The sequence below is a fragment of the Carcharodon carcharias genome, chromosome 2 (genome assembly GCF_017639515.1).
Source record: "Carcharodon carcharias isolate sCarCar2 chromosome 2, sCarCar2.pri, whole genome shotgun sequence".
Lineage (NCBI taxonomy): Eukaryota > Metazoa > Chordata > Chondrichthyes > Lamniformes > Lamnidae > Carcharodon > Carcharodon carcharias.
The window spans coordinates 127,728,858-127,754,185 of record NC_054468.1 but is presented as its reverse complement, the minus strand read 5'-3'; the positions used below and the strand labels follow the sequence as shown (position 1 = coordinate 127,754,185).

Here is a 25,328-nt window from a genome sequence, read left to right as displayed (position 1 = left end):
TAACCTCTTGGTTTTGGTACCGACCTTACAAATCGTTTGTTCACCCTCTCTAGTGCCTCTACATACATTTTGAAATATGGAGACCGGAGCATGCACTGTACCCTTAAGATTTTCCTTAACATTAAAACTAACAATGGAGCAACTTTATTGATCTGAATAAATGCTCTTCACCTATCGCTGCCTTAGATCGATTTACAATGATTTTCATTGACCTGGCAGAGCTTGCTTCAGAAATATTGCAGAAAGGTGAAAGTGCATCAAAGATTAATCAAAGGCAGCAGCCTTAAAAATTGTGAAAGTTTTACCCATCTCCCACCATAACTCTGGCAGGTGGTAATACATCAGGAGATGGCAGGGGCCCAGTTTTGTCTGCCTTTGGCATTTTCTGACATGCCCAGTAAGGGTGTGACCTCTGTCCGCCCCCACATAAGGCAGCTGTGTTGAAGGAGAAGCCAGGGGAGGGTCCCATCGTATTGGGAGATTCCACAGTTGGGATCCAGCGTGGTATTGGAGGCTGCTTGGTACACGGAGTGAGATCAGATATAAGGGGCTTTGTGGGCCGGGGAAGAGGACAGGACCTCTGACAACTAGGTGGGGGATCTGTGACAGGGGCAAGCAAGCCTCCCCCAATGTTGGCAGGTGCTGGTTCCCCTGGTTGCACAGGGCTGTGAGGGCTGGAGAAGGACATGGTGACCCATGCAAATTTGGGGTCCTCTTGCTGACACTGGAAAAGCCTGGCCTAACGTTCAGGATTGCAACCCAGGGGTTTTCAGGGCCAGCGTGTTCTGGCAACCCACTTGGAAATAGCAGTTTTAAAGATGAGTAGTCCAAGTTATTAAAATACTGTCAAGGAGTAGAGCTATTAGGATCTATCCAACATGATGATTTAGCTTTGGGCTGCCACTGGGGTAATGACATGGAATCCCCATCCTATTATTAACCTTTCATTACCACTGTGTACTATGGATAATCACACAATACCCATCCTGTATTTGGTAGTCCTGACTTTCTGGACCCTCCATAGCCAGCCATTGTAACTTGATGTACTCAGTAACTTTGGGATATATGTAGCACTGTTAGTGCTGTTTTTGTTAATACTGTTCTTCATGTTGTGTGGAGGATCTGATACCTTTTACCACTCCAGTTATTTCACTGATTAAAGAGATCATGACTAGATCATGGCTCACATGTTTCCCCTCTTTGGAGGACCTAGAAGCAGGGGACATAGTCTCAGATTAAGAGGGAGGCTATGTAAGACTGAAAGGAGGAAGAATTTCTTCAGAGGGTGATGAATCTTTGGAATTCGCTTCCCCAGAGGGCCGTGGAGGCTCAGTCATTGAGTATGTTCAGAACAGAGTTTGATAGATTTCTAGGTACCAGTGACATTAAGGGATACAGGGATAGTGCATTGAGGTGGAAGATTAGCCATGATCTAGTTAAATGGCGGAGGAGGCATGAGGGGCCAAATGGTTAACTTCAGCTCCTATGTTTCTATTATCTAGAGTAGATCTCAGTGCATGCCCTGGCTCGGAGAACAAACCCTCCATTTCTACATTCTCAGAGACACAGTTAGATGAAGAAAGGCAAGAAGAGTCAGAAGAGTCATTCGGACTTGAAACGTTAACTATATTCCTCTCCGCAGATGCTGTCAGATCTGTTCAATAACTTTGACCACTGGCATTAGAATAAAAAGCAAAATGCTGTGGACGATAGAAACCTGAAACAGAAACAGAAAATGCTGGAAACACACAGCCGACCTGTGGAGGGAGAAACAGAGTTAACGGTTCAGGTCAATGACGTTTCATCAGAACTTGGAGGTGTTTGAGATGAACACTTACCTGAGGAGTCATTTTAGTGGCAATCCTTCTGTTTTGGGTATCAGAGTTATTTTGCGAACAATATTCAATGTTTGCTGACTATTAAGCAGTTTACGACTCATTCACCACTTAGTGTTGGGCTGTTTGTGCTCTTCAAGAGCTACATTTCTAGGATGGCCATTTCAGATATAGGGTTGCAGTTCATGCACTCAGCAGTAGACCATACAGCTGCATGGTATTGTTGAGGACATAGATAAGAACATCCCACAACTCTTGTGACCGCTAGGATCCATCCTGTGCTGTTGCTGATGGTAGCTGTTGTCTGAAGTGGGGCATGGTCATATTCTGGACCTAGAAACAGAGCCCATCAGGAGTCTGGGAGCCATGTTCCCATTTTGGGCAGGGAACAGAGGTATGGTGACCAGATATTCAAAGCTCAAAACCGGGACACGTTGAAAAGCCTTGGGAAGATGGGCTCTATGATGATTGACATGTTGGGCAACGAATGGCAGGAATCTGGGGGTGGGACAGTTGACGGATAGCAGGTCATGTCATGGCATTTACCAGAATATGTCCAACCAGAGTTGGCAACCCTATTAAGACACCCAATTATTGAAGACAGCAGTTACAAACCACAGACTTTAGTTTCAATTGCACCTCTGCCTCACTTTCTTAAAAAGCTGAACCAAGACTTCATTTGTCACATGTTTCTAGCCAGAATCCTCTATTCCAATCTAACTTTACTGTGCAGAGAACAATGGTAAGACCAATCTCCATTTAAAAGCCGCAATTATTTTCATTTACACACTGGGTTCTAACAGTAGACATTTTCATCCAGAAGCTGGATTTTAAACAGCAAACATATTCAAGTGTGGGAGAATTTGTTTGCAACCAGAGCTACTAGCAGGAAAACACGTGATCTTTCAATGAGAAGTATGCTTGTACATGCCAGGGTTCAACCGAACTTGTCTGTCACCTTCCTCAGCGTTGGTTAGTGGTCTACCGATGGATGCCATCTGATTACCTCATCAAGTGCGGATTGTGGTTGGTGGACACTGCTGTCAATCTTCTGGCATCATCCAGAGGGCTGATTCCCACCCAGTTCTGGATGCCAATGAGAAGGATTTCTGCACGTGGGAGTGCCGTGGCGCAGCCATTTAATGCTCGGCATTCTGATTCCCAGGGTGCAGCGCAGCGCGAGAGGGTTTCCTTTGGGTTTGCCGGTGGTAAATGGAACGTGAGGGGCAGGTTAAGGGAGAGGGGACTCAGGGGAGCTGAAAACCTGGACATTTGAGCAATCTGGAGAAAACAGCCAGGACACCGGGATCTGGGACTGTCCTGGCAAAACCAGGATGTCCAGTCACCCAAAACAGAGGTCGCTATTGGAAACTGGTGAGGCATGGTTTGGTTTTTGGTGGTGGCATAGTGGTATTGTCACTCAACTAGTAATCCAGAGATGCAGGGTAATGCTCTGGGGACCTGCGTTCGAATCCCACCATGGGGCAAATGGTGAAATTTAAATTCAATAAAAAGAAGGTCTGATGATGACCAAGAAACCATAGCCGATTGTTGTAAAAACCCATCTGGTTCACTAAGGTCCTTTAGGGAAGGAAATCTGCTGTCCTTACCTGGTCTGGCCTATATGTGACTCCAGAGCCACAGCAATGTGGTTGACTCTTAAATACCCTCTGAATGAAGGCAATTAGGGATGGACAATAAATGCTGGCCTAGCCTGCGACGCTCACATCCCCATGAACGAATAAAAGAAAGCACGGCCCTACAGGAGGCTGGGAAGCAGAGTACAATTGGGTTTGAAATGTCGAGCAGAATTTTGGAATTACATCTTTCTCAAAATATGTAGGAGCTGAACAGTTCAGTAATATTGTCGGTGTGTACTGTATGCAGTAAGGAAAGCTCACACAGTGTGTTTTTGATTCTCTAGGGAACCTTTGAACCAATGGTGGAAACTCCAGTCTTACGTGAACAACTGAATCACTATCGGGTGGCATCTGAAACAGCTCGCAGTGAACTGGCTGCACTGCAGGTCAAATATAAGAGCAGTCAGGCTGAGGTAATCTGAAATACTGGGGCAGGAAGAGGCCTGCTTTCAGATCGCAGAAAGTGTGAGATGTTTTTAATGTTCAGAAAAGTATAAAGTTTAATGATTAAATCACAGATCTCAACCTGTTAGGTCTATTTTTAAAATCTTTTTATTGTTTAATAAGTTACACAAACACACCCAGGTTCTTTTTCCTTCTGTCAGGATTAATGGAATGTAAATGGGGATGGAAATGGTGGATAAATGAAAGATAATAGCCAGAGGACAGTTTCATCAAAATTTAATTGTGTTCAGATATTTTTGAGAGGACTTCAAACAAATGTTAGGGAGGCCATTGGGCCCGTCTCATCAACACCTTCAATTCGTCATCACAGCATCTCGCTGTCTTTTGTATGACACAAGTTTTTGCTTCCACTCTCCTACTCATAACCCACCCATTGCAGGAGTTGATCAGCCTCTCTCTATGCAGAAGTGTTTCCTGACATCAGCTCTGGACTATTCTTTTCCCGGTGTATACCTGTGTCTCCCTTGTCCTGCAGTATGGTTTAATCATTTCACTTCCACTTAATATCGTAGCTGTCTCCCTGAGGCCTTCTTTCCTGTATTTCTGTTCAAGGCTGAACAGTACAAGCATTTTAAACCTTTCCTCATAAACTCAATCTCAATCACTAGGTATCAGCCTTATCAAACTTCTCCACACCATTTCTGGGCCTTGTGATTTCCCTTGTGTCTTGCTGATCGGACTTGATTGCAGTGTTCAAGATGGAGTCTGACTAATGCAATGTAAAGCAAAGACTGAACTTGCATTTGATATTGTGTCTTCTACGAGGTCACGACATCCCAAGTTGCTTCACAGCCAATTAATTGTTTTGCAGTGAACTTACTGTTGTAATTCAGGAGATGTGACAGCCAACTTGCATGAAGCAAGGTCTCACAAAGAACAATGGGATGCATTGAGGAGTAAAAGTTGCCTGAGCGACTTCCCTGCTCTTTTTTTTGGAAGACCATCGAAAGCATGTGTTCAAGCTAACCCACCAGAACTGCCTAACACTGATACTTGTCAAGGGTTGGACCAAACACCTCATCACCAAGTGCTTTGAGATTCCGTCTTGAGAACGAGAAATTAAACCGAGGCCCTGTCTGCCCTCTCAGGTGAATGTAAAAGACCCCCAAGGCACTATTTCAAAGAAGAGTAGGGATTTATCCCTGGTGTCCTGGTCAATATTTATCGCAACACCAACATCATTAAAGCATATGATCTAGCCATTATCACATTGCTGCTTATGGAGTTTGCTGTGTGCAAATTAGCTGCTGCTTTCTTACATTACAATAATAACTACATTTCAAAAATACTTCCTTGGTTGTGAAGTGCTTTGGAAAGTTCTGAGGTTGTGAAAGGCTCAAGAAATGTTCGTTCCTTAAGCTGTGCAAAGCTACACTGCTGCACTGGTGGGTAATAATCAGGAAGGCATGACTGGCAAGATTAATTTTACTTGATTTTCTAAATGTACATTAATGGATTGCAGAGACCGAACTGATTTAAACTTGATCTTGGCTGAAATAAGATGGCAACTGTTAACTTGACATTCAGTAACATTGTCAACAGATAAGGTCATTAACTATTTTTCATCCTATGCAAATGTGAAACAGTGCTGACAAATTCTCCTCATAGCTTACAGATATTTGTATGAGACTTGCATCTCGGGAAGGCTATATCCAGGAGCTAAAGGCAGAAGTTGAAAGCTACAAGGTGGACAACACAAGGCAGCAATCGCTCATCGGTTGCTTGAGAGAAAGGATTCTGGAATCTGAGGAGAAGTCTGGAACACTTCTTACTTCAAAGACCGAAGCAGAAGTAACTTTGGAGGTCTTACAAAATGAGAGCAGGGAACTCCAACAGAGGAATACAGAATTAGAGAGCAAACTTAGGTAAGCCTCTCCCTTAGCTAAAAACGCTCATTCAGTTTATATCTTCGGTGTTATTCTTTTAGATCAGCGCTACCCAAACTTTGTGACTCCCTTTTAATGTTTCATACTTCGTGTGACTGTGGGGAGGATGGGGCACTTTTAACCCCTTAGTGGATGGTGGTGGTGGTGGTGGTGGTGGTGGTGGTGGTGGTGGTGGTGGTGGTGGTGGTGGGGGGGGGGGGGGGGGGGGGTGTGAAGTTTAAGACTTAAAGGGGCCTCAAAGCCGTGAGCATTTAGCCTGAGCTCCATGGCAACCATTGCTGTCTCAGAGCTTGCAAACCCAAAATCTCTATGGGAAGCCCTGTTGTTAGAACTACAAATAATACATTCACCAATATGTCTCCTGGCACCTACTGGATTTCAGACAGACACGACAACTGTCATCATCTCTATATGCAATGAAACCACACCTATTTTCCCACTGCCTGTCACAATCAGTTATATTTTCTGAGCCTCTGTTGACAGTGTGGAGCCTTGCCTGATGGAAGGGTGGAACAGAGAATTTAGCTTTGGGTTTTTTCAAAATTGAAGTGAGCGGAAAATAAAATACCGTTTTATCTTTTGTGATCTTTATATTTTAGAAAAATCTTCCGGCACAGAATTCCAATCCTTAGTGCCTGTTTTTTTGGGTGCTGCATATTGCTTTTGGGCGTCTAAAATGACAAAATGAAATGGCATGTGCGCACCTCTGGCATGATTTGTCGAAGGGTCATGAGGACTCGAAACGTCAACTCTTTTCTTCTCCGCCGATGCTGCCAGACGTGCTGAGTTTTTCCAGGTAATTCTGTTTTTGTTTTGGATTTCCAGCATCCGCAGTTTTTTTGTTTTTGACTCAGTAATAGTGACCATGCCAACTATGATCAATTGTTGTAAAATCACTAATGTCCCTTAGGGAAGGAAATCTTCCATCCCTACCTGGTTTGGCCTACATGTGACTCCAGACTCTTGTTGACTCTTAACTGCCCTCTTAAATGGCCTTGCAAACCACTCAGTTTAAGGGCAGAGAGGGATGAGCAATAAATTCTGCCCTTGCCAGCAACATCCACACCCCATGAAAGAATAAAGGAAAAATCAAACTGCCGCCTTGAACCGCTGCAGTCCATGGCGTAGGGGCACCCACAGTGCTGTTAGGTGGGAGTTCCAAGATATTGACCCAGCAATAGTGGAGGAATGGTGATATAGTTCCAAAATGGTGTGCGACTTGGTGGTGTTCCCATGTTTCTGGTGCACGTATTCTAGGCGGTAGAGGTTGTGGATTTGAAGGCGCTGTCGAAGAAGCCTTGGCAATTTGCTATGGTGCATCTTATAGATGGTACACACTGCAGCCACTGTGCACCAGTGGTGGAAGTATTGAATGTTTAAGGTGACGGATGAAGTGCCAATCAAGCAGGCTGTTTTATCCTGAGTGGTGTTGAGTTCCTTCAGTGTTGTTGGAGCTGCACTCATCCAGGCAAGTGGACTTGTGCTTATAGATGGTGGACAGGCTTTGGTGACTCACTCGTCACCGAATTCTCAGCTTCTGACCTCTTCTTGTATCTCCAGTATTTATGTGGCTGGGCCAGTTAAGTTCCTGGTCAGCGCCCCCATCCCCTTCCACCCCCCCACTTCCACCCCAGGATGTTGAAAATGCAGGATGTGACAACGGTAATGCCATTGAATGTCAAGGTGAGGTACTTAGACACTCTTGTTGGAGATGGTCACTACCTGGCATTTGTATGGTGCAAATCTTACTTGCCTGAATGTTGTCCTTTTTTTATTCGTTCATGGGATGTTGGCATTGCTGGCTAGGCCAGTATTTATTACCCATCCCCAATTGCCCTTGTTCAAAGGGCATTTAAGAGTCAACCACTTTGTTGGTGGGTCTGGAGTCACATGTAGGCCAGATCAGGTAAGGACAGCAGATTTTCTTCCCTAAAGGGGATTAGTGAACCAGATGTGTTTTTACGACAATCGACAATGGTTTCATGGCCATCATCAGACTTTTAATTCCAGATTTTTATTAGATTCAAATTTTACCATCTACCATGGTGGGATTCAAACCCAGGTCCCCAGAGCATTACCCTGGGTCTCTGGAACACTCGTCCATTGATAATACCACTATGCCACTGTCTCCTTCATAATCCAAGGAGTTTCAAATGGAACTAAAGAACGCAATCATCAGCAAACATCTCCACTTCTGATGTTATGATGAAGGGAAGGTCATTGATGAAGGGGCTGAAGATAGTTGGGCCTAGGACACTACCCTGAGGAACTCCTGCAGTGATATCCTGGAACTGAGATGATTGACCTCCAACACCACAACCATCTTCCTTTGTGCTAGAAATGACTTCAATCAGCGGAGAGTTTCCCCTTTGATTCCCATTGACTTCAAGTTTTGCTGGGGCTCCTTGATGCCACACTTGGTTAAATGCTGCCTTGATGTCAAGGTCAATCACTCTCACCTCACTGCTAGAATTCAGCTCTTTGGTCCATGTTTGGATGAAGGCTGCAGTGAGGTCTGGAGGTGAGTGGTCTATGCAGAACCTAAACTGAGTATCAGTGATTACGTTTTTGATGACTAAGTGCTGCTTGACTGCACTGTTGATGAAACTTTCCATCACTTTGCTGATGATTTGAGAGTAGACTCGTGGGCTGGTAATTGGCCAGGTTGGATTTGCCCTGCTCTTTGTGGTAAGCCTGTGTTGAATGACTTTCTCCTGACTTCAAGGCTTTTGAACAAACCAGTTGCTCCTAGACATGGATGCAATACTAGGCATTCCTTTTGGAATACAGCATGACATGGAGAATGAACCTAGGTCGTGCAGAGGAGGATAAGCTGCTAGAGTGGGATGGAGGCCAGGGGAGGAGGGCTCTCAGCAGGAGGCCATATCTGTCCAGACTGTCCAGGGAGCAAATCATCTACCCAAATCTCAATGAGAAACAGTGTGTGGTGTTCACATTTCATTAAGGATGTCCTCAGTGAAATTGGTCACCTGTTGCAGCCATAACTGCCACCTCAGAGAGCAGGACAAGGGTGGCATTGCTAGTAGCTGTTACGGTGATCGTGACAACGAACATCTTTGCATTGGACTCCTTGCAGATTGGAGCTGGAGATGTTTACAACATCTCGCAGTTTGTTATCCACTGTTGTGTAAGGAAGGTTACTGAGGCTCTCTATTCAAAGAGAGCTGATGACATTTCATTCCCTCTTGTCAAAGAGCAGCAGGTGGAGCGAGCCTGAGGCTGTGTGAGTATTGCAGGCTTCCCCAAGCTGTGAGGTGCTATTTTGACTGGACCCATCATTTGGTGGACAGTGCGAGTCAAGTCTGTGGTACACTGTAACCTCATTCCCTTAACGTCCAGCTGGCGTGTGATCATTGGCAGTGAATCATGTAGGTCAATGCCTGGTATCATGGTCGTAGTCATAATGCCTTCATTCTGCTGCAGTCTGCTGTGCCAGCTGCATTAGAGCCACCATGGCAAAGCAAAAGTGACAAGGACTGTCCGCTGATGTTATGGCTCATGACTCCAGCGAGTAACTCACGCACAAGTGGGCAGCATCCAACCAAGGGCAATACTGCCATATGGAATATGATCAACCGGACCATTGGCATGCTGAAACAACACTTGCATTGCTTGAGCCACTCTGGAGGAGCATTGCAGTACTCAGCAGAGCAGATGTCAAGATTCATAGTGGTCTGCTGCATGCTGCACAACCTCACCATCCTGGAGGGACAACCTTTACCTACAACTATACAGCAAGCAGTTGAAGAGCTGGAGGAAAAGGAAGAAGGAGAAGAGAAAGGGAGGAGGTAGCACAGGTAGCCCCATTCTAGTGGGGTGTCACTGAACAACTCATCCGACTGCAATATCAATAAAGGCAACATCAATTCCCCATTCATGAACAATCCCACAACTTGACTTTCCTCTATTACTGACCAGCACAGTATCTGCTTGGCCACAATAAAAGACCACATAAATAAATGTTCCAATGAAATTCAGAAATTAAATGTGGTCAACTAATATGTGGTCAACTAATTTTCCTTCAATCCCCCACTATCAACATCCTGGGGGTTACCATTCACCAGAAATTGAACTGGACCAGCCACACTAATACTGTGGCTACAAGCGCAGGGCAGAGGCTAGAAATCCTGTGGCGAGGAACTCACCTCCTGACTCCCCAATGCCTGCCCACCATCTACAAGGCACAAGTCAGGAGTGTGATGGAATACTCCTCACTTGCTGGATGTGCAGCTCCAACAAGAAGCTTGACATCATCCAGGACAAAGCAGCCCACTTGATTGGCACCCCATCCGCAAACATTCACTCCCTCTACCACCGAAGCTCAGTGGCAACAGTGTGTACCATCTACAAGATACATTGCAGGAACTCATCAAGCCTCCTTAGGCAGCACCTTCCAAACCCACAACCACTACCATCTAGAAGGAGAAGGGCAGCAGACACATTGGAACGCCACCACCTGGAAGTTGCCCTCCAAGCCATTCACCACCCTGACTTGGAAATATATTACCATTCCTTCACTGTCGCTGGGTGAAAATCTTGGAACTCCCCCCTAACAGCACTGCAGGCGTACCTACACCACATGGACTGCAGTGGTTCAAGAAGGCAGCTCACCACCACCTTCCTAAGGGCAATTAGGGATGGCTCGCTGGCTGACAGGCAACAGCAAGGGCACTGGAGGAGTGGCAGGGAACATAAGACCATAAGACATAGGAGCAGAAATTAGGACATTCGGCCCATTGAGTCTGCTCTGCCATTCAATCATGGCTGATAAGTTTCTCAACCCCATTCTCCCGCCTTCTCCCCGTAACCTTTGATCCCCATACCAATCAAGAGCCTATCTATCTCGGTCTTAAATACACTTAATGACCTGGCCTCCACAGCCTTCTGTGGCAATGAATTCCATAGATTCATCACTCTCTGGCTAAAGAAATTTCTTCTCATCTCTGTTCTAAGAGGTTTTCCCTTTACTCTGAGGCTGTGCCCTCGGGTCCTACTCTCTCCTACTAATGGAAACATCTTCCCCACGTCCAATCTATTCAGGCCTTTCAGTATTCTGTAAGTTTCAATCAGATCCCCCCTCATCATTCTAAACTCCATTGAGTATGGACCCAGAGTCCTCAAACGTTCCCCATGGATGGGTGGAAGCATGCTGTTATCCTGAGAGGGGACAGCAGTTTCATACTCCATGGAGCCACTGCCACTCCCACAGGCGGCAATTCAGTGATCCTAGTCATCTCTTGGAGGACAGATTGCTGGACTGCTGCGACACTGCAAGACTTTTGAACATTGTAATCCACAGCATGATGGCAGCTGTCTGAGCTTGTGGGACAGCAAGCTGGCCTTTCATGGCAGCAGTCTGAGATTTCACTGCAGCACTGAGGTGTTGTGTAGCTTCGGGTTATGTTGCAACGGAAACTGAGACATTGGCCATCAGATACTGCACCATGATTGGGTCCACAAGTTCCACAGCATGGAATTGGTAGCCAAAGGATGGGATTCAAGCTCTGTGCAATTTCATTGAGCATAACCTTCAGCCTTTTTCTGTAGCCTGCCCCACCGGCGTCCTTATCTGATTCCTCTGCAGCAGAACAAGTGTGCAATCTTGCCCCTTGGCAAGCTGGCACTTGCACAACTCTTCCTCCTACTTCATTGGCCAGTGGCGCCCATTATCTCACTACGTGAGCAAATGGAGAGCAGACCTGCGTGAGAAGGGCAACATTAGCGTGGGGAGATCAAAACTGGCGGCAGAGATGGAGACCCAGGACACAGACAGCAGACCTGTGTGAGAAGGGCAGCATCGGCAGGAGGTTAAAAACCAGCAGCAGAGAGCCCCTTCAACCTGTTTCTATCTATCAGAGCTGAAGTGTGATGTCAAAGGGAAACAGTTTGGTGATTGGTGGGTACTTCTTCCGTGTTGCTTTTGATTGGCCAAGTGGTTTAAATCAGGAAACGTTATTACAGCTGAAGAGTACAGTTAAGAAATTCACTTATAAAATATTTAACATCCAAATTAATAAATTAATTAGAATAGAGATGGCTGGGCAGGCGATGTGTTGCAGCTGTAGTATGTGGGAGATGGCAGATGCCAGTGTGATCCATGATGACCACATCTGCAGCAAGTGTTGGCTGTTCGAGGAACTTCGGCTCAGAGTTGATGAGCTGGAGTCTGAGCTGTGGACACTGCAACACATCAGGGAGGGGGAGAGTTACCTGGACACATCAAACATCAAATTTGGACCGTGGTCAGGAACAGGAGGTGTGACTGCAACTGAGGCAGGTATGAGGATCCAGAATTTAGCTTTGGAGGAGCCTCAGCCAGCGCCCTTGCCCAAAAGGTATGAGGTTCTTGCTCCCAGTGTGGACGAGGGCACACACTGCAGGGAGGATGAGCCAACTGACCACAGCACCATTCAAGTTGGGGGAGAAAAGAGAAATGTATTAGTAATAGGGGATAGCATAGTTAAGGGAATAGATACTGTTCCCTGCGGCAAAGACAGAGAGTCCCGAAGGCTGTGTTGCCTACCTGGTGCCAAGGTTAAGAACATCTCTTCTGGGCTGGAGAGGAACTTGGAGTGGGAGGGGAAGGGTCCAGTTGTTCTGGTTGGCATAGGTACCAATGACATAGGTAGGACTAGGAAAGAAGTTCTGATGAGGGACTACGAGCAGCTGGGGGCTAAATTAAAACCAGAACCACAAATGTAATAATCTCTGGATTACTCCCTGAGCCACGTGCAAATTGGGGCAGGGTAAATAAGATTAGAGAGATAAATGCATGGCTCAAAGATTGGTGTGGGAGCAATGGGTTCCGATTCATGGGGCACTGGCACCAGGGGAAGGAAAGAGCTGTTCTGTTGGGACAGGCTTCATTTGAACCATGCTGGGACCAGTGTCCTGGCAAATTGTATAAACAGGGTTGTAGATAGGACTTGAAACTAATTAGTGGGGGGAGGGTTAAATTGAAGGGAATTTTAAAAAATCATAAAGAAATGAGAGAGCAGAGGTGCTGGGTAGTGAAGAGGCAAACAATAAGCAAAGTGTGTGACAGGAAGGGGCAGAAAATATAAGCAGAAAAGTGCAACAGACATTAAAATCAGAATGAGTAATAATGGTAAAAAATTAAAGCTTAAGGCTCTTTATCTGAATGCAAGCAGCATTTGTAATAAGAAAGATGAGTTGTCGGCTCAAATAGAAATAAATGAATATGGCTTGATAGCTATTACAGAGACGTGGTTGCAAGGTGACCAAGACTAGGAACTCAAAATTCAAGGGTATTCGACATTCCACAAAAATAGGCAAAAAAGGAAAAGAAGGTGGGGAATCTTTGTTAATAAACGAAGGTATCAGTACAATGGTGAGTAGTGATGCAGGTGCAATAGATCATAATGTAAAATCAATTTGGGTGGAAATAAGGAATAACAAGGGGAAGAAGTCACAGGCGGGAGTCATCTGTAGGCCGCTGAAGAGTTGCCTCACTGTAGGACAATGTATAAATCAGGAAATAGTGGAGGCATGTAAGAAGGGCGCTGTAATTGTCTTGGACGATTTTAATCTGCATATTGACTGGACAAATCAGATTGGCAGGGGTAACATGGAAGATGAATTTGTAGAGTGCATCAGGGATTGTTTCTTTGAGCAATACATTGCAGAACCTACCCGGGAACAGGCTATTTTAGATCTAGTAATGTATAATGAGGTGAGATTAAGAAGAGGTATCATAGTTAAGGATCCTCTAGGGGATAGCGATCACAACATGGTAGAATTTCAAATTCAGTTTTAGAGCGAACAACTCAGGTCTCAAACCAGTGTCCTCAACTTAAATAAGGGCAATTACAGAGGCATGAAGAAAGAGTTGTCTAAAGTGGGCTGGGAAAATAGACCAAGGGGAAGATCAGTGGATGAGCAGAGGCAGACAGTTAAGCAGATATTTCATAATGCTTAGCAAAAATTTATCCCGGTCAAAAAGAAGGACTTGATGAGAAGGATGAACCATTCATGGTTTACAAAGGTGGTCAAGGAGAGTATCCAATCAAAAAATAAGGCATACAAAGCGACGAAAACTAGTGGTAGGCCAGGGGATTGGGAATTTTTTAGGAACCAGCAACAGATGACTAAAAAGCTAATAAAGAGGGAGAAAATTGATCATGAAAGTAAACTGGCAAGAAATATAAAAACAAACGGCAAGAGCTTCCATGGGTATATAAAAAGAAAGAGAGTGACTAAAGTGAGTGTGGGACCTTTGGAGGATGTGACTGGAGAATTGATAATGGGGAACAGGGAAATGGAAGATAATTTAAACCAATATTTTGCATTGGTCTTCATGGTGGAGAACACTATAAACATCCCAAAGATATCAGATAAGCAAGGATCTAATGGGAGGAAAGATCTTGTAATAGTCTCTATCACAAGGGACAAAGTATTTGACAAACTAATGGGACTAAAGGCAGACAAGTTGCCAGGACCTGATGGCCTGCATCCAAGGGTTTTAAAGGAAGTGGCTGCAGAGATAGCGGAGGCATTGGTCATAATATTCCTGAGCACACCAGATTCCAGGAGAATCCCAGAGGATTAGAAAACCGCTAATGTGATATCCCTATTCAAGAAGGGAGGGAGACAAAAAGCAGGAAACTATAGGCCAGTCAGCCTAACATCTGTCATTGGGAAAATGCTAGAGTCCATTATTAAGGAAGAAATGGCAGGACATTTAGAAAAGCTTAACACAATCAAACAAAGTCAACATGGTTTTGTGAAAGGGAAATCATATTTGACAAATTTGCTAGAGTTTTTTGAGAATATAACAAGCAGAGTTGACAAAGGGGAACCGGTAGATGTAGTGTATTTGGATTTCCTGAAGGCATTTGATAAGGTGCCACATAAAAGGTTATTGCATTAGATAGGAGCTCATGGTATTGGGGCTAACGCATTGGCATAGATTGAGGATTGGTTAACACACTGAAGACAGAGAGTTGGGATTAATGGGTCTTTTTCAGGCCCAAAAGATGTAACTAGTGGAGTGCCACAAGGATCAGTCCTAGAGCCTCAATTATTTATTATCTATATTATGACTTGGAGGAGAGGGCAGAGTGTAATGTATCCAAATTTGCTGACGATACAAAAAAAGGTGGGAGGGCATGTTGTGATGAGGAAATGAGGAATCTGCAAGGAGATATAGATAGGTTGAGCGAATGGGCAAAAACATGGCAGATGGCGTTTAATGTAGTGAAGTGTGAGGTTATGCATTTTGGTATGAAGAATCAAAAGGCAGAATATTATTTAAATGGAGAGAAACTCCAAAAAAGTGCAGCACAGAGGGATCTGGGTGTTCTTGTGCATGAAACACAAAAGGTTAGCATGCAGGTGCAGCAAGTAATTAAGAAGGCAAATGGAATTTTGGTCTGTATTGCTAGGAGGTTGGAGTTTAAAAATAGGGAAGTCTTGTTACAACTGTATAGGGTGTTGGTGAGGCTGCACCTGGAGTATTGTGTACAGTTTTGGTCCCCATATTTAAGAAAGGATATACTGGCATTGAAGGCAGCTCAAAAGAGGTTCACTCGGCTGATTCCTGGGATGAAGGGGTTGACTTATCAAGAATGGCTAAACAGGTTAGGCCTTTATTCATTAGAGTTTAGAAGAATGAGGGGTGATCTTATTGAAACATACAAGATTCTGATGGGTATTGACAGGTTATATGTTGAGAAGATGTTTTCACTAGTGGGGGAATGTCAAACTAAGGGACATAGTTACAGAATAAGGGGACACTCATTTAAAACTAAGATACAAAGCAATTTCTTCTCTCAGAGGGTAGTGAATGTCTGGCATTCTCTACCCCAGAGAGTTGTGGAGGCTAGATCACTGAAAGTATTTAAAGAGGAGGTAGATAGCTTTTTGAAATATCAGGAAGTTGAAGGCTATGAAGAGCTGGCACGAAAGAGGAGTTGAGGCCTGGGAAGATCAGCCATGACCTTATTGAATGGCGGGGCAGGCTTGAGGGGCTGAATGGCCTTCTCCTGCTCCTATTTCTTATGTGCAGATCCTGCCTCTATGCTATCCTCTAAGTTATGTACGGTGTTGGTATCTGAGGTGACAGTGTTTCTTCATCATCACTGTCTTGTTGCCTTCCTACCACTGCCTGGCCAGGTAGCAATTCTTGCGTTTCTGAAAGGAGAAAGGCACAAAGGTATGGTTGTGATGAGGGGACGGGGCAAGTAAGAAATGCATGCTTCCACCATCTACAGCTTGTAAACTTGAAAAGATTATGGCACGAGGAGAAAGTGGGTTTGAGAAGGAAGATTAAGTATTAGGATACTATCATTTTCTGTGGCCTCAGTCTGGCTGCTGGCCGTGATCTCAGCAATGACTGCCCCAGTGGTGGCGAGCACCATGTGGAAAAGGACTTGCAGCCATGCCTGTCCCTCAACAGTTAGCTCCTGTTGCTGGCAGTTGTGCGCCACCTTGCCCTGCAAGAGAGAGAGTTAGTGCGCTTGGTGCAATCTGTTTGGCGGATGTGGTTGCCATGGTTGAAGAACTGGCACAGTGTGCAAGCTGTGAGATGTGGCTGTGAGACTCGCAGCATGCTGAGTGTGTACAGATGAAGTGTAGCTATGCATGTTTGCTAAAAATGATAGATAAGCGATGGGGGTGTGCTTCATTGAGCAGTGTCCGAGGTCAGTGGTACATTTGGTGAGATATGGCATTTGAAGATGAATTCACTGACCTTGGCCAATCATGTGGCACAGCATCCAGATTCCTCAAGGCTTGATTCCTGGCATTGACCAACACAGCTAACTGGTCCCACTGCCTTTCTAGAGTTTGCCTGGAGAGCCTTCTGGCCCCCCCATGGACACAGGACATCTCTGCTCCTTTCCACCCCCGCCACCAAGGCCTCCAGTGCAGCATCTGAAAACCTTGGGATCCACTGTCTTCCATGTGTGTCATTATTCAGTCTTTTTCCATGCCAGAGTGACATGACCAGCACCTCCTCCAGCTACAATGCAATTCCCCTTTAAGAGGTGCAGACTAGCTTTAACTCATCAAGGACGCTTTAATGTTAAAATCGTTAAATACAATTTCGGCCCTCTGCTGATTTGTACAGCTGCAACATCACAGCTACCACTGGCTGCTTGCTACAATCATGGTGATGGGCAGGTAGTACAAGGTTGGCATGCTGTCTGCATCACATTGTACAGATACAGAGTAATTGTGCATGGGAGCTGTCCAATTTAACACCCTCGAAATCAGAGCGAGAGGGAGAGCAACAGTGCCTTTCCTCATCTTACTTTTAGTTCCATTTTCATAGAAAGCACAATATAAATGGGAAGAAAACTGAAAGCCTCTGATTTTGTCAGCTGTGCTTTGCTAACACATAAGGAGTGTAAACATTCTAATAACTCACACCTGTGAAAGAGACAGACATACCCAGCATCTTTCCTCATCCTAATTTGATTTATTTTTAACAAAGCAGATAAATTGAATTTTCATGGAAACTGATAGGAGGGGTGAGGAATAGGATGAAGTGACTACTGACATTTTGGGAAATAAGTGGGAATAATGTGCGGGCATAGATAGATAAATGCAAGATGAATGACAGTACAGCAATAGGATGGGAGGATACTGGGTTTGAGGAGGTGGTTGAAAGGGGAGGAAGTGGAGAAAGCAATGTGAATGAGTCGGTAATCAATGGGACTGATAGGAAGTGAAAGGGTAGTCGTTAAACGAAGGATTAGGGGATGTATTAAAAATTAGGGGAAACGTTTGATGGTACGAGGATGAGAATAGAGATACTGAGGGCTGGATTATCCCCAGAATTCACAACTGGAAAATGCAGCCTTTCTATGCTACGACACCCACTACTTTCCACCTGGAAGGAACAAGAGAAAAATATTAAAGAGGGAAGCAGAAAGTGCCAGAAAAAAATAGAGAAGAGTTAAGGGGAAAGAAGCTGAAGAGAATAACTGAGCCAGGAGGAGAGCGACAAAGAGTGAAAAACCAAGACAAGAGTAGCAGACAGTAAGATATGTGACGATATTCTCTGATTTACCATAAGAGCCATTAGTTCTACAGATATCATAGATACCTATTACAAAAAGAAAAAAAGATGTGTGCGTATATATGAGACCTAGATGTAGATGATACATAATCATTTTGTCACGTTCAGTCAAATTATCAGTTGACATTAGCATTATGTATTTATACATGAAACTTAAGTCACCAAAGACTTGATCTGAAAGCATTAACATGCTCAAAGTCCTGTTATTTCTTAATGTTTACTTGTCAGGAAATATTTAACAGAATGGGAAGAGGCCAAGCGGGAAGACATGAGAAGAATGAAAGAACATGATGAATTTTTGGAGAAGCTTACCCGTGCCATGAACGTAGGTTCTAGAGGAGCAGAACATCACCTGGATTTACTGGTGTCACAGGTATCTACATCATGCTCAATGCAAGGGACCAATAACCCAGGTAATAGCTAATCAGACTACCTCACGAGCATCCTCTCCAGGAAGCTAACTGAAGAAAGAAAGACTTGCATTTATATAGCACTTTTCAGGTCTACTGGATGGTTCAAAGTGATTTACACTCCATGAAATGCTTTTGAAGTATGGTCACTGCAGGAATGTGGCAGTCAATTTGTGCTCAGCAAACTCTCACAAATAGCAATTTGATAATGACCAAATGATCTGTTTTAGTGATGTTGACTGAGGGATAAATATTGGCCAAGGCACTGGGGCTAACTCCCTTCTCTAAAATAGCGCTGTGGGACCTTTGATATCCATTCGAGCAAGCAGATGGGGCCTCAGTTTAATGTCTCATTAAGCATCAGCCTTTATGTGCTCGAGTCCCGCAGGAGAACTTGAACCCACAACCCTCTGACTCAGAGTTGAGTGTGCTGCCAACTGAACCAGAGCTGACACTTTACATAGTAGGGGAGTAGTGGTATTGTCACTGGACTAGTAATCCAGAGACCTAGGGTAATGCTCTGGGGACCCGGGTTTGAATCCCACCACGGCAGATGGTGGAATTTGAGTTTAATTTTTAAAAAATCTGGAATTAAAAGTCCAAGAAACCGTTGTCAATTGTAAAAACTTGCCTGGTTCACTAATGCCCTTTAGAGAAGGAAATCTGCTGTCCTACATGTGACTCCAGATTCTCACCAATGTGGTTGACTCTTAAATACCTTCTGAACAAGGGCAATTAGGGATGGGCAGTAAATGAATTTGAAAAAAAAGGCAGGTAACTATAATGAGCTTTTAGATTTTAAGGACTATCTTAAAGGAGGAGGGAGGAGGGAAGCAAATAGAGCCAAATTTCCAACTGAACTAGAACTGATAGAGCCAAATTCACCAAAGCAGTCAAATGAACTCTCCTTCCTCTGCCAGGGGATTCTCTACCATGGTCTACTGCAAACCTATCTTCACTGGTCAATACAGGCATTGGGATTATTACAGTTCTACACACTATAAGATTAGTCTTATCGACAACCTTGTAAATGGGGCCCGAGCCATTTGCTCACCATGCAAGCTTGATGCTGAAATAGGGCACATCAAAGGCATCCTGCAGGATAATGGCTACCTTGATCAGAACATTTCATGCTGTGTATCACACAAACTCGTGAACAGTCCTAAGGCCATCTCTTTCAGCCCTGAAAAGTGCTCAGTTTACCTCAGATTACCTTGGAAGGGCAAGGTATGTCAATATTTGAGCAACAGGTGAAGCTAGCTGTTTCATGCTGCTACTATGCAGGAGCAACATGAGTAGTATTCGCCACTAACAGGATGCTGCCGCCAAACCAAAAAGGTGTTCTGCCTATCACATAAATGATATGAATTTCAGTGCCAGTGTGATGCCAGGTATGTAGGCCGTACATCCCAGAGACTGGTGGATTGCATCAAACAGCAAGTCCCAGCTGCTGTTCGCAATGGGCAGGGTACAGACCATACCCAACCAGCCTATGTTTGGAAAACTCAAAACACAGGCCGGGATTTTCCGGCCCTGTCGTGGGCGGGACCCGCCGTGGGCAAGGTGATGCCCCAGCCTGAAGTCCATTGACTTGCAGTGGGACCGGAAGATCGCGGTGGTGGGCAGTGCCGAAAATCCCACCAACAGTGTCCAACATTAGATGTGAACCCGCGATTGGGTAACATTTGCTAAGCAATCTTCAGTGTGCTAAGAATGACCCTGCCAACTAATTTAGGATTGTCAGTCAGGCTTGCAGTGTGGTGCATTTGCATGTACTGGAAGCTACATGTATTAATACTCAGGGCCCTGTTCTTTGCAGACAGAAAGAACATGTACACATTGCGCTTGTTTCTGCTAAACAAAATAAGTGACAGCCATTCGCTGATTCATTCCTCAGGGCAATGCCTTCAATCAGGGTCAAGCTACCTGGTTTAAATTTCAAATAATGCTTGACAGTTAACTATCAGTCACCATCAGTGGTGCATTCTCCATGGCAATTCCATTTGCCAATCATCACTTTCTTTACATACAGTAAAATTGTTGTTTTTCCCCTTATATTGGTATTCTTGTGAGTGTCCTGACAAGTGCAAAATGAAAAGGTTAGACAAGTCTCTTATCAGCAATACTCAAGTTCTGTACCACCAAATGACTAATTATCCTTTTGTTTCAAAATGCATTTCATCATGCCAATTTTTCTTTCCTGTCCGATAGTTATGCTTTTCTGTGGGTCAGTGTATTCCAATCATCCTCTGGTATCTTGCCAAACCAGCCATTAAGCATTTGTGAGCCTTGCACCAAGCCTGTTACACCACTAGCAAGAAAGAGGTAGCTCAACCCAGATCATAAGAATAATGGACAAAAAAGACCAAAAAGTCCATTTAGCTTGCCTTCCACCATCTTGATAGTTGCACAATATAATGTCTGTGGTGTTGTTCACTAATTCTGGCAATCAGCCTCTATCAATTAATCTACAACTGACTGAAACAGGAGGCAAATAAAAGACCAGTGGTGGAGAGCTTTGGGAACCATAGGTCCAAAGGTCACCTGTCCCTCCCAATCTATTCTACACTTACCACATGTCATGACCGGTAACCAGAGGCCCAGACGATTGCTCTGGGGATGTGACAGCTGGTGGAATTTAAATTCAATTAATAAACCTGGAATATAAAGCTAGTCTCAGTAATGGTATCATCAATAAACTCAAGTGTAAAAACCCATCTGGTTCACTAATGTCCTTTATGGAAAGGAAATCTGCCATTCTTACCTGGTCTGGTTTACATTTGGCTCTAGACACACAGCAATGTGGTTGACTCTTAATAGCCCTCTAAAATGGCCTAGCAAGCCACTTAGTTCAAGGGCAATTAGGGATGGTCAACAAATGCTGGCCTTAGTTGCCAGTGACACCCACATCCAATGAAAGAATAAAGGAAAAAAAAAGTTGGGGGGAGGAAGCCCCCAGGTCAGGGAGTAGTTACATACACTCAGTAACTACAGGACTCAGTTTGACCTGGAAGAAATTCCCAGTTAAACCCCTGTGCGCTCAGCAAGAGACACACTCCAGATCCTCCTGCCCATGCACCAATAAAAGTTGTGTAGACCAGAGCATTGTGTTGTGGTCCAACATTCTTTGTCCTCTCTACTACTTCATAGTCCTCTGCACTATCTTAACCACCACGACTGTAACATTTTCAGACTTTCATATATAATGTCAGGGAGGGGGTTTTGTTTGAATTTAAGTTATCGATATAATTTCAGATTTAGTTTTCAAAGGGATCCAGATATGCACAAGTCATTTAGAGTGTTGAGTAGAATGCTTCCTGGGTGCAAATTAAGCATTTCTGATTTTCTCCCCCCTCAGATATTTTCCACTGCTCCTTCATCACTTTGCAGCAATTATAGGGACCAGAGACTCCCCAGTCAGTCAGAGAGTGCGGTGGGTGGAGGCAGAAGCTCTACAATTGCAATGTGCGCCACAGTGGGAAGCTATCATGGGTGATGGAGTCCTCTACTGTTAGACCATGCAAGGTCATTCAACAAACCCAAGGGACAGCAGATAACCTCCTGCTCAGATAATAAAGCATCTTTAAGATGAGGTACAAGACCCTGACCAGCAGAAACTTACATGTGCACACAGTACATTTTCCAAAACAATATCAAATTTCTTCGGCCTGGGCCACTCGGTTCATTAAAACTGTCACTGACTTTGGTGAAATTTCAGGAATGTTACAAAGCCACATTCTACAGTTTGATGCATTTTCTTTCTTAGGTTGGAGAGGTGTACAAGGAGAACGCCAAGAAAAATTTCCAAATTAGAAGCTTTGAGGAGACCATCAGTGCCCATGACATGGAGTCGAAGGCTAGCCGGGAAACTATCATGAGACTTGTTTCTGAGATGGAAAGGGAACAGAAAGCTGTTGTGTCCTATGTGCAGGAATTGGACACTATCCGTAAGGTATGAAGAAGATGGCAGTGACTTTGGCTAGTTAATTAGACCAAACAATAAGAGACTTGTAAAACCATAATTAGAAAATGATGTTGATGAATGAAACATAAGAAGTGGAGTAGCTGACTAGGGTGTTCAGTGGAGATGGTTTCTGATCTTAGTAATTTATCAAGAGAACATGCAGAGTTGTTGCTTATTTCAGTTTTTCGGGTTCTATTCTCAGCCCTGCAAAATCAGCTTTTCTCTAATCTTACACTGGTCTATGTCCTTCTCAATTATTATTTTAAAGAGCATTATATTGTGGTCACTATTGCCTAGGTGTTCCCCTATTTTTATTTCTCTTATCTGCTCTGGTTTATTCACCATTACGAGATCCAATGGCAAGTCCTTTCTTGTTGGGCTGCTGAGGTACTGGCTTCCAGTTGGGACTTCCAGTTAATAGCTAAGAGGCTGACACAAAAAGATTTCACATTTCAAGATTTTTACTGTAACAAAAGACTAAGTACTATCCTTGTCAGCAACTTATACTCTAATCCACAAAACAGATCATTTCCTTTTTCTTTTAATTCAACTGAAAACACACTTCACAGATATACTTTACACTGTCCTTTAAGTAGAGATTCAATTCTCCCGGAACCAGTCCAAGGTAATTCATTGCTCCCAAGGGCTTACTTCTGTTCTTTCCCTTTCTAAGCCTATGAACTTTAAATCTCAGGTCTGTCTTTCACAGTGAGGATTTCCCCCCACCCCCGGAGATTCTTCCTCCAGCGCAAGTTAGGCGAATCTCCAGCCTCCGTTTAACTCCTCATAAACTCAGTCTTTTCAATCTTAGTGCGAGCTCCCACTCGCATTCCTGCATGGTGAGCCATAGTGCCTTGCTGCCTATAGCTGCCCTCCCTCTCCCGGATCCTGGCAGACTAACTTGTCTGTGAGTTTCAGGAATATCTTAGAAACCCTTCCCCTCTCAAAGCCTACATGAAATGCTGATTAGCTATCCTTGAGACCCCAAGTCTCTTTTAACTTGGAAGTAATTGGACAGTTTAAAGCACAACTGTTTACAGCCCAACATCCTCAACGCTTTTTTAGAACTTTTGAGATTCGGTTTATCCACTGTTAGCACAGAGTCTGCTGTCATTGTCTCCAAGTGTAAACAACTTGCACCTTCTTCCTAGTAAATCAGTCTGGGTCCCTTCCAATCTCTAACAATCAAACCACCCAGGCTTTCTGTGAGGCAGATTTCAGAACAGGTCACATGACCCCCTTCATTTTACCTTAAGTTAAAGACACAGTCCCAAAACCTAACAACTTTATAAATGTCACAATTATGACACAGGTTTTAGGAACTCCATTTCCATATCCCCTTTACCTATCTCTTCTCGCCAGTTAATTTTTGGATAGGTGAAATCATCTATGATTATTTTTCTTTGTGTTTTACTCATTTTCCTAATATGATTATGCCATATCTTTATCCATATGGATTATATTTCTGACTTACTGATGGCCGCTTCACTTTTTTCCATTGTCTTTATGTTATCTCTATAATAAGTACAGCTACTTCACCACTTCATTCACTCGCTCTCTATTTTATAAATATATCTTACAATGTTTAAGTTCTAGTCCTGATTTTCCTGAAGCCACGTCTTAGTAATCTCTACTATATCTGGTTCCTTGCAATGTACTGTTACCTCCAGCTCCCCGGTTTTGTCAAGGACACTGTGCGCAAAGCTGCACAAACAGTTTAACTCATGTTTAATGGCCGTTCCTCTCACTTCATTTTTAACCATCTTTTTACACTCCTGTTCCCTAAGCCTATTTATTCCTTGGCCATTTATGTCGTCTTTTAGTTTAGACCGTCCAATACTCTCCTTTCCTGTTTCATTTATACTTAGGCTTGTTTAATTTCTTGTAGATCCCCACCTCTGTCTTACTAGTTCAAAGCCCTTGCCACCTCCCCATGTGTCCTCTCTGCTAGTACATTGGTTGCACTCTGATAAATGGAGCCCCACCCCATTGGCACTGCTCCCTCTTCCTGTTTCCCACTCAGATTGTATGTAATAGTAAGCTTCATGTTGCTGCATGTATATTTATTTCTGTTTTTTAACAACCTCTCAGGAATTAGACAACGCACTGAATGCTAAACAGCACTTTGAAAGAGAGAACAGAATCCTACAGGACAGGCTGGATTCAACGCAAAGAGCTTGGGAAGCCTCAAAGTTAGAGCTAGGAAGCTGGGAACAACGTTCCAAAGAGCTGGATGGGAGTTTACTCACCAGTGTGTGTGAGGCCAAAACGGTTCATAGTCAATTGGAGGCATTCAAGCACCAACTGGCATCTCTGCTCAGCAAAGCAGATGTGATAGTTCAACCCACTCCAGAAGCTATCAGAGAAAGAATCTGTGAACTTTGTAACAGTGAGGACAGCAACAAAAGGGTAAGTGGTGTCTCTACATGTTATCGGGCGCCAGAGGAACATTGTGAAAGCTGAAGTGGTAGAAATTGATTTGCCGACTACCCAGGGAATTGTATGGCTGGGGAGGGGGGTAGGGTAGGGTGGTGATCCACCTCCGTAATATCACCTCACCTCCAACTCTGCCTCAACACATTTGCTGCAAAAAGCCTCACCTATACCCCAGACTCGTCTATTCCAATGCTCTCCTCGTTGACCTTACCCTTTCCATCCTCAATGAATTTGAGCTCATCCAAAACTCTTCCACATATCCTAATTTGCACATCTCATTTTTTCCGATGGCACTGATCTCGCCACACGGGGCCTCAAATTTAGAATTCTCAACCTCGTGAACATATACCTTCTTGGCCTGACCCCTCGGTGGGAGAGGGGGGAAATGGATTTAAGGTACAGATCATTTGGTAAATGGAGCCCACCCCCCTATTGGCAGGATGTGACGAGTGGAGTCCCACAGGGGTCTGTACTGGGGCCTCAACTTTTTATGATTTACATCAATGACTTAAATGAGGGGAGTGAAGGCATGGTAGCTAAATTTGCAAATGACACAAAGATAGGTAAGAAAGTATATTGTGGAGAGGACATGAGGTTGCTGATGGATATGGATAGATTGAGTAAGTGG

The 25,328-nt window shown here is 44.1% G+C and overlaps 1 protein-coding gene across 1 annotated transcript in view; it reads left to right on the top strand.

Annotated features, from left to right (window-relative positions):
• Window positions 1–25,328, top strand: part of ccdc170 (coiled-coil domain containing 170) — a 79,630-nt gene that overhangs the window by 14,949 nt on the left and 39,353 nt on the right. The window contains exons 4-10 of the mRNA XM_041206659.1: window positions 3,760–3,888; window positions 5,549–5,805; window positions 5,868–5,937; window positions 6,576–6,622; window positions 18,119–18,263; window positions 22,067–22,252; window positions 24,356–24,673. Coding sequence (XP_041062593.1) covers window positions 3,760–3,888; window positions 5,549–5,805; window positions 5,868–5,937; window positions 6,576–6,622; window positions 18,119–18,263; window positions 22,067–22,252; window positions 24,356–24,673 — 1,152 coding nt within the window. The remainder of the gene's footprint in view (window positions 1–3,759; window positions 3,889–5,548; window positions 5,806–5,867; window positions 5,938–6,575; window positions 6,623–18,118; window positions 18,264–22,066; window positions 22,253–24,355; window positions 24,674–25,328) is intronic.